At 36.9% G+C, this 16,323-nt stretch overlaps 3 protein-coding genes across 5 annotated transcripts; 2 read left to right on the top strand and 1 right to left on the bottom strand.

The window, feature by feature from the left end:
* Nucleotides 1-4,083: 4,083 nt before the first annotated feature.
* LOC143424487 (uncharacterized) lies at nt 4,084-5,182 on the bottom strand. The gene is made up of 3 exons (XM_076896555.1): nt 5,143-5,182; nt 4,315-4,811; nt 4,084-4,230 (listed from the first exon to the last, which is right to left on the bottom strand). Exons 1-3 carry the CDS (start codon nt 5,180-5,182, stop codon nt 4,084-4,086), a joined length of 684 nt encoding a protein of 227 aa, XP_076752670.1.
* Nucleotides 5,183-5,275: 93 nt separating this feature from the next.
* On the top strand, nt 5,276-7,954 carry LOC143424775 (dnaJ homolog subfamily B member 13). Its single transcript, XM_076897042.1, has 6 exons — nt 5,276-5,638; nt 5,825-6,046; nt 6,247-6,391; nt 6,662-6,839; nt 7,174-7,345; nt 7,620-7,954. Exons 1-6 carry the CDS (start codon nt 5,538-5,540, stop codon nt 7,912-7,914), a joined length of 1,113 nt encoding a protein of 370 aa, XP_076753157.1. The 5' UTR covers nt 5,276-5,537; the 3' UTR covers nt 7,915-7,954.
* Nucleotides 7,955-8,386: 432 nt separating this feature from the next.
* LOC143424944 (folliculin-interacting protein 1) lies at nt 8,387-16,253 on the top strand. Of its 3 annotated transcripts, XR_013101989.1 has the most exons (13): nt 8,388-8,851; nt 9,871-10,075; nt 10,172-10,261; nt 10,359-10,438; nt 10,536-10,606; nt 10,699-10,818; nt 11,391-11,622; nt 11,763-12,095; nt 12,157-12,241; nt 12,550-13,856; nt 14,306-14,762; nt 15,152-15,479; nt 16,162-16,253. XR_013101989.1 is itself a non-coding variant. In XM_076897347.1 (12 exons), exons 1-12 carry the CDS (start codon nt 8,748-8,750, stop codon nt 15,362-15,364), a joined length of 3,267 nt encoding a protein of 1,088 aa, XP_076753462.1. In that variant the 5' UTR covers nt 8,387-8,747; the 3' UTR covers nt 15,365-15,540. The 3 variants fall into 3 exon arrangements, 2 of the variants coding, with proteins under 2 accessions (XP_076753462.1, XP_076753461.1); XM_076897347.1 differs by lacking the exon at nt 16,162-16,253 and having other exon boundaries at nt 8,387-8,851; nt 11,391-11,592; nt 15,152-15,540; XM_076897346.1 differs by lacking the exon at nt 16,162-16,253 and having other exon boundaries at nt 15,152-15,540.
* Nucleotides 16,254-16,323: the final 70 nt, after the last annotated feature.

Below are 16,323 nucleotides of genomic sequence, written 5' to 3'. Positions count from 1 at the left end.
TTTGTCCAGTATGATTTGGAAATTTGTATAAATTCGTCTTTGACAATTACCAATCCGCGACAAATAATATTAAACAAATAATATTGTGTACAATCCTTGTTATGTTTCATTTACTCAACATCACTCGAAGCGTGTTGATTCGCGAATGAACACCTGAAGCCACCGTTTCTACACTGAATCTTCGATGCAAAACTGCAGTACGTTTAATGCACCGAACGTTTTTCCTTTCGAATCATTTCCTCTTCCTTAATATTTACAACTGTCAGCCACTCTGTCTAAATCTAAACGGGCCACTCTACAACAGTAAAATGATCGAACACCTTCCCATGGAATTCGTGCTCTCTCCGTTTGATTAACCCTTTTTACTGTCACTTTTTCCACACCCTGATCATCACCATCAATTTAGTTCCTATGCCTCTCGGCTATTTACTCTCTGTGCAGCGCATATCCGGCGACCTATTTACGCGAGAATCTTCCGCTATCTGACGGGGTGATACTCCTCTGAAAGAGGCGCGCGTGCCGCAAGCGGGAACGACAGGCCAAGCACGGCAGACCCGCGTTCCTGCCTCGCGGTGCACTTGGGTCGCACTGATTTCGCGAGCGGCAGCACCGTGCACGTCGACGAATTTACGTGTGCGTTTCGTCATCGACGAATACGACGAAGCTTGACGAAGAGCGGGAGCTTGGCTGCCGGGGAGGGTAAAAGAGGTATAGAGGAAGAGAGGAAAGAGGGGTAGTTCTGGCGAGAGGGTGGATTTTTCCCCACCATGGAGAGCGAGGAGTGTTCGAACCACGAGGAGAACGAAGAGGGTTCCTGCCACGTCGAACGCCTCCACGGTATGCACAAAATATCTAAAGGATCCCTTTTCTCTCGCCTATCGATTTACAGAAGCTTCCTCCTTGATCCTCTGCAGGAGGACCCGTTTCACTTGAAATTGAACGTGTTTCTCTTCAGGAGAGAAGAGCCGATCGGGGTGTCGTGTTATTCTTGCTATCGTCCCACCTCTCGGCGACTATCATCGATTATCCGGCGAGTTCGAACTAGCCGTTTAAATGGATTGTTTGCTTCGGCTGCTGTGCACCGGTCCGCATCGATTTCTTTTTTCTCTCTTTCTTAAATCGATTCGCGATTCCGTGCGTCGGATGGTTATCTGTCATTAGTTATAATAATAAATAAAGCGATAATTCCTTCGCGCTTTTCTTTTATCCGAAAGGTGATTAGTTACAGCACGCATGAAACGCTGCTATAAATAAAAGATAAGTATTTTTTATGATAAAAAACACGCTGAAACCACAGCAAAGTTCGTGCACAAGTGAGAATATCCGGTTCCTGCTGCACTTTGAAATTTATCCACCACATTACACGAGGAACGCAGCAATTTTTTTCACCTCGTTATATGACCGTTGCGGCATTTTTTTTTTATCGTTTTACAAAAATCTACATATCAGTTAATTTCCATAAGTGCTCCTGAAAGCTGCCATCCAATGGGTTGTAAGCCAAAAATCTTTCTCGCAATCTGAAAATTTCAAGTTCATTCTGTTATTTCCTTCTTTAGGAAGATACCAAGGCTACTTGACATCGCAAATTCTGCCGATTTAAACAAAAGACACTCCACGATCGTTGCCACTTGTGACGGCTAAAATGTTTCCCCGTGGTCGTCGATTCGAAAACTCCAACTCTTGAACAATCGTAATAAAGTAGGACGTCTGACAGATTGTGAATATACATTTCAAGGAAAATCCGCATGACGATCGCAGCTATACGGACTTATACATATAGAGACGGGAGGCTCTCGTTTTCTCAAGCAACCGGCCGATGCGTTAGCCGATCGATGACCGGCAATCGTTGCACGGAAAGAAGAGACAAGGGAAAAGGGAGAAATGAGAGAGGGAGGGCGGGAGGGGGGGGGGGGGAGAGAAAGAGAGAGAGAGAGAGAGAGAGAGAGAGAGAGAGAGAGAGAGAGAGATAAACTCCTCCACTGCGTGTCTTTAGCTTGACAAGCTCGCTGCTGCTGGATGCATGAGCCTCGACATTTTGACGGCTTCCCTCGGCGCGAGCGTACGTCGCCCCTCTTTTTCCCGACCGCGCGTGCAATGCAGTCGCGCAGATGCACGCGGAGTTCGCTCGTCCACGTACTCGGACGCTCGCGCAGAGCATATTGACACTTTCCGGTGATCTTAATTGACCACTCGGCTTGCCCGCCGCGCGCTGGCCCACCGTTGATTGTGCGGCTACTGTTTAGCGAGGAATTTAGCCCAGATCCTTGCACTCCTCCAAAATTTTCCAGCTGGTGGTGAACATCTTTACCGTAAACGTCTGACCCTTTCTCTTTTTCCTAATCTCTCGTAGGCAATACATGTCAGATTGAAAACATTGAGGCGACAATTTCTTTTAACATTGTTTCTTTCATTATTTGTTTTTGAAAAATGTTATATTGTTTTATAGTTATTGGTTTACGCTTCATTCTTTGTTTTGAGGATAACGCTAATGAATTGTCGTTCTCTTACGTTAAATGGATACATTTTTTTAAACACTTACTTGCGTTTTTCTTGTATTTATTTGTGGTTTACTTCTTTCTAAGTTACATATGTAACTTCTCATTTGATGATGCTTTGGATTGAACTTTTTTTACTTGGTTATGATCATAGAACTTCTGTTTGCAAATAAGAAAGATTCTTATTTACTGAAATGTGGAATATTGAAAAATTAATTTGCGCCCTGAAAAAATGAAAGAAAAAAAATGCGATTATATTAAAGATGAAATAGATATTGGCTGAAACGATCGATTCATCTAATATGCAATTACTATTTGCGCTCAGTGTATTGGTTCATTCATGGCATTCATGGATTATTCGCTATTAATTAAAACAATTACAATAGTAATATCATTCAATTCATGTACACAAACCAATGCCAGTGCACTGGATCGTGTGAATGGCATAATTGAAACAACGATTGATTACGATGCCGCGTTACCAATTAAAGAATGCAATAAAAATTTAAGACTAAAAAAGAAATAAAAGTCCCTTTCCCCTAAATATAAGAGATCAATATTAATTCTCCTATATTTACCTTAAAGCTCGCAAGTTTTACGAGTATTCAATGTTAACATTTCACTGTAACGATAAACAACATATTAATGGCTAAACCGATTTCCACCGTTCAAACGAGTTATTGTCCCAACAGTGAATCGCATATATTTCGTCCTGAATTTGATGATTAGCCAACAGAGAAGAGAGCGAAGTGAACGATCGCGAATGAGCTAAAATGCGATTATAGCTTGTCGATTTGTGGGTGGGACGGTAGGGCGATACGAGTTTTGCGGAGTACAGGGCATAGGGTGGCAAGCAGAGAAATATTCTCGGGTGAGTGACGGAGAACGGGCGGGAGGGAACAGTAGAGACCGGAGGTATTGATTGCGACGCGACTCTAGGAACTTGCCCGATACACGACCGCGCTCTACCTACCTACTACTACTACCTACACCTACCGACCACCACGATTATTCCTCACGTATCCCGCGTTACTGAGCATTCACGCGACTAAATGTCCTCCGCGGCCTACCACCCATTACGGATCCGCATTGCAAAATCTCCAAGAACTCCTTAAATGCTTCCCATTGATCAATAATATTTTACCAACTGACCACTTTTTCTTTCGATAATGCAAACAGATTTTTCATCACTGAAAAATAAGGCAAAATGAAGCTGACCGTCGAAAGTAATAGACAAAGATTAAAAATTGGACAAAGGACAATTCTTTTTTGCCGAATTCGTAGACTGAGGACCTTGAAAAATTTACGATGTAAACTCATTGAAATTTTATCTCGAGTGAAGGCACAAGCATTCATTCAACGTGGTGGCCGCGTGAGTGGAAGAAATGTTATTAATAATTGGAGCAATTCAAATAACTCATTTTACATATACGTCCGTCATGATACCACCCTTTCCTTTCGTGTTTCTAAGGATACAAGAACCTATCGTGTACCCACAGAATACACGGCACGAACATTCAGACGTATCGGTAAACTTCGACGAACGGCTACAAACGTGAAAACGAGGTCATATCGGCTTCAGGAGAGACTATAGGCGTAAAATGTACCGGGATACTTCCTCTTGTGTTCTGCGTCCACTTCCCGAGCAAGGACGAAGTATTTTTCCTTCGCGTCTTTTGCCATATTCTTCCAAAGTATGCCCAATCTGCGTCATACAAAAAATATCTCGATCTATCTCTCAGGTTGTTAATAATGAAATATTTTATTGATTCGAGTAAAAAAATCATCGAAACAATAAAAATATGAAAACAAAGCTTACCAATAAGCAGAAAAGTGTAAAGATTAATGTGATAATAAAAATGTATGCTGAAAAAGGAAAAACTAGCCTAACACTAATATCCTTATTGGACTCTCGAGGATTCTGTGCGGCAAGCTTTTTACGCCATTCGTTGGCGAACAGCATAAAGGCATTCGCTGGTCGTGGGATTTTTCGTTTAACTCTGTTTGAATCAGCGATCCTGCCGTCGATACACAGAAATGCTGCGAATTCTTCTGGACGTATCTGCGATTGACCGAGTTGCTGCAGAACGAAGATCTTCTCCTCGTCGTTTTTTTCACGACCACCGCAAATCTGCCTCGCCTCCACACGAATTTTCTTCCCCGACACGGTTCTTTTATCGTTTTCCAAATCGTCATTGGATGTCCTCAAAGAAACCTTGAACGTTCCTTTCTCTGATTCCTCCTTTTTACAATTTTCGTGATCAGATAGTTCGCAATTGGTTAAATTTTTCTCCTTCGCCTTGACTTTAATTGCACCTGAAATGAAATATTTCATTAAAGATGTGTAAATATTTGATTGCAGAATGAATATATAAAAAAAATTAATATTTCCATACGCACAGATAAAGGGAAAAATATTCTTTTTACATTATTATTATTTTTAAATTTAAAAGAAATGCATTGTAGCCTACATTTGAAGCAATGTAATGTATGATATTTGTTATAATATAAAAAATGTTACAGTAATAGAAGCAAAATAGCCGAGCACGTATTGTTTCCGATTACACTTTCATTTTATTTTCATGTTAAGAGTCTTGGCAACAATAATAAATAAAATTTACGAAGTAATCATTATTTTGACCCTCACCTTTCTGCACGAGGTTCAAAATCAATTCAGAAGCATCCATGTAAGCCCCTTCCGTTGTACAGATTATCAATAAACAACTATTAAATGACCATTCTATGTTCTCAACAATAAATGTCGAGCACAAGACGTTTAATAATTACAAAAGCTAACACACGAGCGCAGATAATATTCTGTTGTCGAGAGGGCTGTGTTGGTTGTTGAAAACACTTGAAAAATCGTTGCGCAACGATGCGTCGATTTTTTACTTTTATTTTACGATCGGCATTCTTCCATGACATTAGCCATGTATATATACCGATAGTCGGTTGTATACCTTCGTTCTCCACTATTTTCATCAATCTTCGGATTTAATTCAATAACTTTCAACTTTTTTCATAAAGCTGCAAAAAAGGGGTATGTCGTGCGACCACCTTTGTTCATGCGACAAACGTGGCATAGACTACTATGGCGTACTGTCATTAAAAAAAGACTGCGACGATTTAGAGATCAGAGCTGCGTGAGTGAGACTTTTTGTGCTTTATTACATATTCTTCTCAAACATTTTTCTTCGATCGAACTGTATCGATCTCTTCAAGCTCTACAAGATGCTATTAACGGCGTTTCTCATTAAAAAAAAAAACTACATTGGAGAGATAATATTTAGAATTGATTTTTAAGTTAACTAACAAATTTTCATTTCCAGATTTCGACGTCTAGCAATACGATACAATCCGAAAAGAGCAAAGAATGAAAGTTTAAGCACTATTTTTGCCCTAGTGAACGAAGCATACGATGTGCTTTCAGATCCCCTTAAAAAAGCCATATACGATCAATTTGGTGGGAAAGGCCTTAAAAATGGCCTACCTGGAAGTGAAGGATTCATCCAACCGTACATTTATCACGGAGAGCCGATAAAAACTTACAGGTATTTTAAATACTAATAACATGTTCTTTGCTTTCTACGTCTCGTTTGTACTCTATTTAATTCGATCGTTAATCATCTTGATTCTTCGCTTGATCCGACGGTTAAAAATGGAATCAAGTTGAACTTATCAGTTGTTTCGAAATTTGGAATATTTGCAATCCAGTCCGTCTATCTCTTTCTCATCAGGAATATCTCTGCAGGGAGTTCTTTGGGACCGAAAGTCCTTATGCTGATTTACTTCATATACTAACGCAGCCTTCGTCTCTGCTCGAATTTCCCGAGGGGCGGGGTATAAAGCGCAAGGAAGAACCTCTGATAAAAACCTTGTACCTAACCCTACTAGAGGTACCGTATCGACGTTCTACTTATTTATAGTTTTCCTTTCTCGGTGTTAATCACCGTGTAGACGACGCGACGTGACGCCAGGCTTGCCGCAGTAAACCTTATACTTCTTGACTTTTATACCTTCGTGTAAATCGTATTTTTATATTATCATTTTTTTATGGTATTGCTAGTTCATCAATTCATTTTGTTACTTGTACAATGAATCGGAAATACACTGTTCGTTCATTTCTAAAATAAATAATTCTCCCAGAATTAGATTTTTTCACGTAGGTCCTTCTTGGAGGAATAAAGAAAATGAAGGTACAAAGATTGGTACTGATAGGAGATGATAAGTCGAAAACAGTGGCGAAGGAGAAAATTTTGACGATAGCTATTAAACCAGGCATTCCCACGGGGACAAGAATAGTGTTTCCGGAAGAAGGTGATCAAGGACCAACGAAAATTCCTGGTAAATTATTAATGATCATTAGAAAAGGTAGTAATCTCGTTTCTACGTCTTCCAACGATTTGCGCTCAATTGAAACATTTCTGTCCGATATAATGAAACGATCGTTACTTAACAACTTTTTTAATATACGTAACTGGAAGGACATTCTATGTGTGGCCAACGTCAGTTTCTTGGTTCGGAAAGGTGGCTTGTAAAACAGCCTTTTCGCCGGTATCGATTCGAATTTCACGAGAGATACATTTAAAACACATCGTACATCTCGTGTCGGACAGAAATGGGTTAATCGTAGTGGTTCGCATAATGTCTTTACTCAGTCGAAAGCACGTCAATGTAGCGGATGTAATCTTCATCACGGAGGACCGGCCTCACGAGACCTTCCGAAGAGAGGGCTCTGACTTGCACATGACGGTCGATATCTTTCTGCGAGAGGCACTGACCGGAACAGTGGTCACCGTCAACACCCTCGACGACAGAACCCTTCGAATATCTCTAACGTCTGTCATCACGTACGTGTCTACCACTTTCCGTCCCTGATCCGTCTTTCCTCCTTTCCTTTCTCGCTTGTCCGTCGACTAAACTATGCTACGTATCTTGCAATCAATACAAGAAATAAATACAATTATTAGCAGATTAATTAATTCACCGAAGAAAATTGTAGAATCATTAACATTATATATAACATTTTCATTTATTTTCTTAGCTTTCTATTTTATAATTACTATAATTTCAATTATAAAAAAATAATATATACTGTTCCCTTTTTTATTTACTATAAAATAGTCCAGATTACCGGCAACACGTGCCTGGTGAAGGGTTGCCGTTACCAGAAAATTCAAAGGAAAGGGGATGTTTAATCATAGCATTCAATATTGAATATCCGGTATATCTGCCAGTATCGAATAAAAATTACATTAAACAAGCGTTTGAGACATCAGAAGATATTAGAGATACGGAATATGTTCATCGTCTTATACTAGCCGATAAAATGCGTCGAAACGTGGATGTTGATGTTCCTATGCGTCGAGATGCTAACAATTACGATGTAAAAGAATTAGAGTTCATATGTAATATTTAATTCTTGTGCTTTAATCATATAATTTTACTTACCGATGTTCACAAGATGAATATTTTTGAAGGAATTTAACTAAGGAATTTGAAGCCAAAATAAAATATATTTTGTTTATTACATATAAAAGAACTGTTTATTTGGATAAGTATTACCAAAGTTTTAACTTACATATATAATGTATGTAGTAAGCGTGATGCAATAAATACCTACGCAATGATTACAAAAGGCTTTCATATAATATTGTACTTCTCGATTTTATACGCGAAATAATCTTTTCTGATTAATCAATTGATCACTTACTTTAAATATCGAGAAAAACTTATGTAGTTCAGTATAGTCTATGTAGTCTGTTAATGCATGGCAACTTTCCAATAGGAAAAATTTCAAATGTGAAAACCTTGCCGTCCCGATGAAACCGTTACAAGTTGCAAGGTACTGCTCTCTCGCGGTGCAATCCGCAACCTCTACGACGATAAAGTTATTAGACGCAGTCAATAATCGGTCTTGATCGTGCGAATAGAGTACTATTCTTCTTTTCGTATAATTTTTTCGCAATTTTGATCGACGTTCCATCGAACCGGTTCCGAAGTCTGCGAGTAGAGAGACGAATCTATGTATATATTACGGTGAAGAGCGGAAAGTGCTGGAAAACATTCCATTCGATGTCAGTCGAACGAGATACGATAATCTCGGACAATCATATGACTCCTCCGCACGTGACTTTATTTACAGTTGACTGATACTCGCGAACATGTATGGTGCAGTTCCTTGTGACATGATAGACCGAAAACGAAACAAAGTTAGCAAGCGATGCGGTACTTATAAACGATCGTTAGTTTATGATGCCTTTGCTTGACAAACTGTTCCCTTCGAGGAAGCGTTTTCGAAATAACACAGCAGCAAACTTTGTAGCGTCGAACATCGAAAGAGAAGAGGACAGTAGGTGAGAGCTGTCGTATCTTTTTTCTTTTTCGAGCATACTTCGTTATTCATTTTCATTCATCTTGCTCGCTCGTGCCTCGTTACATCGTCATTGTTCTATATTTATCGATCTTATTAGCTGTTTCAATATCTATCGTTGATGTAATATATCGATCATCGGTGTTTTCCTTATTGTTTTGGTAACTGTTCGGTGATATATGTATTTTCGTCAAGTTCATTTTTCATCGGAAGAAGAGGCAAGCGTGCATTTAAATTACGAGAATTTTTTAAGGGCAGATTTTTCGCCCTTATCTATTTAACCTATTTTAACCTCTATTTTAACCTATTTCACGTTACGCTCGTTTCGATCTGTCCATCGGCTGCATTGGCGGGAGACATAATTTGGTCTCCGTTCCTAATATACGTATGATATTTGACTTACGCATCTAGCCGTAAAATTGACCTCTCGCTAATTTCTGATATTTTTCTTTTGTTTAGAATATTTGCAGTTACACGTGTTATACGTATTAATTCTTTATATTCTATCTTAGTTAGATCTCATATCTGTGTTCGATACACACACACACGCGCGTGCGCGCGCGCGCACACACACACACACACGCATTTAATACACATTATATATGTGCATTAAATTGAGTTATGAATAAAAATATGTTGCAATTTAAGCGATCGAATTTTACTTACTTTTTACACGTACACGAAATAGAAGAGGGTATTTAATTAGAATAGCAGAATTGTAAATGACATTCGAAATTATCACTTGCTATAGATTAAAAAGTTATATAAGGAAAGGTAGCTATATTATTTCAGTATAATATTAGAAGATACAAGTTAAGATTAAGATGTTGTTTCGTACATTTCCCCACATGTCTACTTTTGCATTAAACGATAACATTACTTGTGAACATGTTCTTTTTTGTTATTTAACATCTCAATAAATAATAATTATATAATTCTTCATTTATTAATCTTATTGTATTTATTGTATGCAACAACAATAATTATCTTTAATACTTTTAGAAACTTTGCGTCATGTACCGGAGCAGGACAAGTTCGGATCTTATTGTTCCGAGAATGCGAGTGGCGTGGAAGAAAACTTCTTTTTGATTCTCTTTCTTTGGAAAAAAGATGGTGTAAAAACAAAACGGCCTCGTTCGATCTGAAAAATAATGCCAGCTCTACGAATGCCGATTCGGTCAGTCTTCAAAGCAGTCGCACGTTTGAGGTAGCGAACGATTAAAAAAGTCTGAAACGGAAAGTATCAATTTTTAATCTGAATTGATTGGATGGTTTTAAATATTTTATGAAATTAAATTTTCAGCGAGAAAAAACGGCCGAAGATGACGTAAGTTTGTTAAGCGAAATGGTGTTTGGCACCGTGGCAATGACGTACAAAGGATCTTCATTTAAAGTGAGATATAAAATAGCAATATATTAAAATTATAAGTTATAATAGTTAATCCCGTAGAGAAACGCAAAATAAATTCGTTTCCATCTTTGTATTCAAGATTCATTCAATGAATTCACCGTCCTGTATTATGTGCACAAAAGTCTTCCCTGCTACTGAACATAACGTATGTAAGCCGAGGTAAGCCTAAACATTCGTAATAATCCAATTATTGATCTTATGTTACGGCTAATATATCGAAACGATGTTTCATTTACATTACTCGATCGTATTTCAGTGAAAGAACTTCGGACGAAGGGTTGGGCCGTTCCATGAATATGGATTCTAATTCCAGCATGCGAGTACTTTGTAGGTGACACTTGAAAAATTAATAATTCCATAATAATTTCATAACTTGGAAAAGTTACAAAGCGTAGACGCGTAAAGAATTGATTTTTCAGTATCCCGACCGAGCTCCGGAAATTTATCAGGGTCCGAATTAAATACCGATGCTAGGAAAAATTCCACTTGTTCTAGTACCGGCAGCGGGTGGGATATAGACATCCCACCACCAACAGGAAGTAAGCGCTATTTATCGATTCAAACCAAATTAAGGCGTGTACAGGCCTGCCTATACACAATTTATTTATATACAAGGTCTATCGTGGATTATCCAATTCATGGACAGTCTGTGGAGTTTCATACATTGTTAGCAAATTGTTAGTAAAATGTTAACAAAACAGTGAATAATGGGTGTTTGCAATATTGCAAAATTCAGTATTATGAAATTTCGAATCACTTCGAACGTAAGTTAATATTTAAAGCTCCTGAAATTCTTGGCAAATACGTTACATCTTGAAACTCTTATAAAAAAAATTATACGAATATAAATTATATTCGTGATGTTATTATTTAAATTACAGATACACGTTTAAAGTTATTTAATATATATTTTGTCACTAAAGATTAAAGTCACAACTTAATGTTACAATTCTTAATTTTACAAAATGTTATAATACTCCATAAGGTGTTCGTGAAGTTCGTAGACATTGCGCGCCGACAAATCCCTAAATCTGTACACTAAAATAACTTATCAAAATATATGAAGTAAAAAAATATTTATTATTCGTGGTGTAACGTGATATTAATTCAGGTTCGCAGTCGCTGGAGAGCGATGGATCTTCTGGTATCGGTAGCCTTTCGAGTTTACGTCGAAGATGGTTACGAGCAGCTTCCACTTCTTTAGCACGTTCCGATTCCGATGATACATTCGGAATGCAATACTGGACCGAGAATGGAAGCGATAATAAAGATAGTCATGTTAAACGTCATAAAACGAGGCTCGGATTAACGATGTTAGTGCGATTAGCTGAAGGTCATGAGAGGTTGGAACTTAATTAAAGGCTATTATCGAGTGTTTTAATCATCGGTTTCATTCATCTTGATTGGGTTCATTATCATATTTTATGCACTAATATCTAATTTTAACGAATTTGCCATATACATTACCTATTTTGCATTGCAGAAGAATCGAAACTCGTTTACTAGAGCACATGGCTTTATTAGAAGGAATGCTGGATCGTTTACGATACTTCTGCATTGAGTCTGTTGGCAGTAGTAACAGCCAGAATAAGGGAATGCAACTTTCTGAAAGACTTTATAGATCTTCTTCAAAACTTACTGTTTCGTTATTGCGTTTACTTACAAACATTAACGCGGGTTTGAACTCGCAACCTTTACTATGGCATGATGTCCTTCTTAATTCAATGAGAATAGAACTTAAAATGAGTACCCTACATCACAGTTTGGAACAAATGTGTCAGTTACTTGATAACATTGACACAAAGTCAACTAACTTGTAAGTAGTTCTGTTGAAGGTGTCACACATTTGGCTGAATATTGAAATTCCTGTATTTTAGTTTTTTGAGTACTGTTGTAACTGCTGTTTTAACATATCATCTTGGATGGATATATACTACACTGCCAATTCATGACCGACAATTGGTAAATAATTTATTTTCCTCTCTTCTGTGAAAATCAGTAAATACTTACTTTAAATATAATCTTGGATTGACAAGAAAGTATTTTCGGTTTCATAGAGTGAAATACAACTTATTTTTAATATGAAAACCCTAAACTAACTGCTACAAATAAAATTACACGCAGTTTGCTTGTAGAAAACAAATCAAAATGCGATTGATGTCATATGACATGAGAAGTCTTTGTAAACAAACACAACTCTATGTATAAACACCGAAAATACTTTCTTGCCAACTCAATATTTCAATTATATATCAATTGCGTACTTTTAGATGGAAAAATTAGGGACTTGGTATCCTTGTAATCCATTATGGGCTCAATTAGGTGACTTGTATGGTGCGTTAAGTAATCCTGTCAGAGTAGCACACACAGTCATCGCGGGTGATCCACAAAAAATGGACTTGATTAATTCCGTATTATCCTTCTTAACATACTTCATTCGTAGTGGAGTTGTACGGAAACAACAAGAATATTGTTGTGCCACTGAAGACGATATTCAAGAGGCTGCAAGCTTTCTAGAACAAGCGAGACTGAAACGTCCGCATTTATTTAATAACACGAAAGCAACATGTAACGATCGGGAGACCTCGACATTTCAACACGTGTTACAAACATCTGCTCGAAAAAAGATTTTGGTACAAGAACATCCGTACAATGAAGAAGGTGATAATGCTATTATGCAACACTCTTATCCGCAATATAATGTCGAAAGGTTAAGAGTAGGAGCATCTGTTAGCTCTCTGAAACGTAGCACGACTATGGACTCGAACCTTAATTCATTTATGTTGAAACAGCTGGAATCCGGAGAAGATACGAAACATATTATGGAAAAATTTCCTGGCGATGATGGCACCAATGAAAAGGTCACCATCGACGAGAAGACCCGTACGTCGAATAAAGTTAAAATAGTAGTAAACGAAATAGCGTCACAAGATATTGACGTGACTAAGACTGATACGCAACAATGTTCTGAATATTCGCTGCGAAATTTCGAAAAAAAAATGGAGAACGATGATCTGGATGAAGTGTTCACAAATTCTAAGATAGATGCTCTTCAAGAACTTGGCGATACACGCGTCGATACGTTAAAATTATATTCCAGTAGACCTTATTTTGAAACTAGTCAAAGTACGGTTAACGAGATGAAGAATTCCCATGTTTTCTTCATGCTTGGGGACGAGGAAAAATCTATGAAAACCCTATCGCGACCACGGCTTGGATACAATTGTCAGTGTTCGTACATGTTCACAACGGTGCCAAGTACATCCGCGCAATTACCGGAAGGTGTGCTAAGAAAAATTATTCAACGAAACTTCCCTGAATCATCTAAAAGTATTCAATCGCCGCCAAGAGGCTCTTCGAGTTCTCTAGGATTTTGTCAAAGATGCAACGGACAAGGCTACGTACCATCACAAAATTATGACAATTGCAAGCAAGTGTTGGAAACGCCAACAAATGCAACAGAAGTGTTACGTACTTGCGGCAGCAACGTGGGTGATGGAAACGTTGGATTATCTCGATCAAACAGCTTGGAAGCTCTGATGGAAGCAAACAGTGTAGTTGAATTACCTATGCCACGGTTAGTTTTTTAAATTATTCTAAATATTTACAATGGTGGTGGGTAACTGAGCTACTCTTGAATATCAACACTCGTGAAAGTTGCAAAATCTTTGATCGCAAACAGCAACGAGAGCAAGATGACAAAATGGAAATCATGAAGAAGATAGCAATAATATACGTAGGAGGGGTTGTGTCGAAAATAGAGCAGACAAGAAGGAATGGTTTCAGAACTGCTCTCGTTGTTTGTTTGCGAGCAAACTATGCAGCTCTCAGATCTAAAACAATTTACAGCATTACAATTCTAATAAATAATAATATTATCAGTTATTAGATATGTCCATATTACTGTCACAATTGTTTATTGATATTGTCCTGCCAGTTGTGCACGGCTTACTCTGGAGTATGAGTTACCTATTACTCTAATTTACACAAATAAGAAGGTTGAAATGGTACAATTTCTGATTGCAGAACAAAAAAAATGAAGAAGAACGATTCCTACGAAGATACAGGATTTACAAAGACACTTGTACAAAACAGGGTAAATATGGAAGAGCCACAAGGGTCAAATTACTCTGAACCATCCTACACATGGGGTTTAGTTTTACAAGGTTTACCAAAGAAGAAAAAGAAGAGAAAAAAGAAAGTTCTTCAACAAGAAGGAAACAAGACCAATTATGAAATAGACAAGGAATGGTGGTACTGCATACGTGAGGAATGCCTTGCCAGTGTACGTTTTCCGACTATCGATCAACCAATCGCCGAATCACTTTGTATTTTAGCTGATTTAGATACTTGGCAAGTCGGAATTATATCGAATAATATGCCTTTACAAACTGTACCACTACCGGTTGGAATGTCAAGACTCGTCGCGAATATGCTAGAAGGCTTCTCCTATTTATGGCGGAAATATCATTCAACTTCGCAAGTAAGAAGTTATTTCAATTATCCGATATTAGTTTACAGCACAAACATTGTACATGTTACATCTTAAAAGTAGCCCTCAGTTATTTTTTTGAACTTCAAATATTCATTCTTATTCATTATAATCCAAATATAATTGAATTACTTGATCCATCTTTCCGATGAACACTAAAAAATAAGCATACAGTATTATAGTATACAGTATCAATACAATTAGAGAAAGAGAGAAGCACAACGTAATATACATTATGTACTCTAAATATAAATAGATTACATTTACTTTTATATTTTAAACACCTTTTTGGTTAAATTAACGTAACAATTCATTTTTATAGTATATAATTTTTATGGCTATAAATTTACATTTATACAACTTTTTCTTCTTTATTATAGTGTATAGGTATACTAGAAGCAAAACTAAGAGAAATGTGGTTAAAAAGTGAGACATTAGCTGAAATGTTATTAGCAACAGAAGCATGCGATGCCAGTGTTGAAAATTTGACAAACGCTCTCGACCTAGATGCGGCAGATATACCACTTTTACTCGCAGTTGCAACGTCTCACTCGCCAGAGATAGCACAGAAATTTGGTCTCACGTTGACTTGACTTGACTATATCCCACTATTTATGTCGCGTTTTTTACTTCTTGACATGAAGTCCTTTTTCTCAGATACCATATCAAATGAAGGATTTATTGAAGCATTATTTGTTTATACGTAAGGTTGTAGATTATTGTTGCTTTATTGGATAACATATCCTATAATAAGTCTTTCTCCATTCTCTAAATAAAGAAAGTACATATATAAACATTTCAAAACACGGTTTCTCGAATAAATGAAAAGAATTAAAGATGTTTATTTTAATTCACTGTCCGATACGCAAAAGCGTATGGATTTGCATTTAAATATTAAAATTTAAATGTACATTTTATAGTAATAAGGTTGGTTTCAAAAATTGTTTAAATCCTCAACGTATGAATATTTGATTTAAGGGATGGATGATGATGCAACTTCTTCAAATAAAATTATAATATTTAATGTACAAAAAAAATTTATAGTCTATTTTTAGATTAATTGTGAAACTATATGTTTAATGTTAATGTTAAAATATATAAGTGTAATTTAATATATAGGATCTATGCCCGTTTTTTTGTACGATATATAAGAATTTAAATGTATACACTCTATAGGAGTGAGATATAATAAAATTTAAATTAATTTTTTATAATTCTATGTATTTTAGTTGTTTTTTTTTTTTACAGCAATGCAATTTTTCCAATTTCAGTAGTGAAAGTAATGGAAATTGATTTTAATAATCAAAGAGCTTATTATATATTTTTAAAGTTATTCTTCGATTGATAATAATTAGACATGTTGCGATATTAATTGCTTTAAACTTTTCAGTGTCGACATGCAATTCTCGATTCCTTTCCGTATGGCCAAGGACGTAGTGCATCACACAGGTTTTCAAATTCTAAACGAATCGAGCTTTAAAATACTTTCTGTAACATATTTTTTTAAGTGGCGGATTTGAGATTTTGCATATTCTGTGCGCATAACGTACAC

This window comes from Xylocopa sonorina, chromosome 6, assembly GCF_050948175.1.
Source record: "Xylocopa sonorina isolate GNS202 chromosome 6, iyXylSono1_principal, whole genome shotgun sequence".
Lineage (NCBI taxonomy): Eukaryota > Metazoa > Arthropoda > Insecta > Hymenoptera > Apidae > Xylocopa > Xylocopa sonorina.
Note: the sequence above shows the minus strand (reverse complement) of the source record. Positions and strands in the feature narration are given on the sequence as shown.

Excerpts from the sequence above, each read along its gene's own strand:
- LOC143424487 (XM_076896555.1), bottom strand. The coding sequence starts at position 5,182 with ATGGATGCTTCTGAATTGATTTTGAACCTCGTGCAGAAAG. Across the intron at positions 4,812-5,142 it reads TTTGAACCTCGTGCAGAAAG|GTGCAATTAAAGTCAAGGCG; the intron begins GTGAGGGTCAAA and ends ATTTCATTTCAG. Across the intron at positions 4,231-4,314 it reads TTACACTTTTCTGCTTATTG|ATAGATCGAGATATTTTTTG; the intron begins GTAAGCTTTGTT and ends ACAACCTGAGAG.
- LOC143424775 (XM_076897042.1), top strand. The coding sequence starts at position 5,538 with ATGTCGTGCGACCACCTTTGTTCATGCGACAAACGTGGCATAGACTAC. Across the intron at positions 5,639-5,824 it reads GATTTAGAGATCAGAGCTGC|ATTTCGACGTCTAGCAATAC; the intron begins GTGAGTGAGACT and ends TTTCATTTCCAG. Across the intron at positions 6,840-7,173 it reads AGGACCAACGAAAATTCCTG|CGGATGTAATCTTCATCACG; the intron begins GTAAATTATTAA and ends ACGTCAATGTAG.
- LOC143424944 (XM_076897346.1), top strand. The coding sequence starts at position 8,748 with ATGATGCCTTTGCTTGACAAACTGTTCCCTTCGAGGAAGCGTTTTCGA. Across the intron at positions 8,852-9,870 it reads GAAAGAGAAGAGGACAGTAG|AAACTTTGCGTCATGTACCG; the intron begins GTGAGAGCTGTC and ends TAATACTTTTAG. Across the intron at positions 10,607-10,698 it reads TTCCAGCATGCGAGTACTTT|TATCCCGACCGAGCTCCGGA; the intron begins GTAGGTGACACT and ends TTGATTTTTCAG.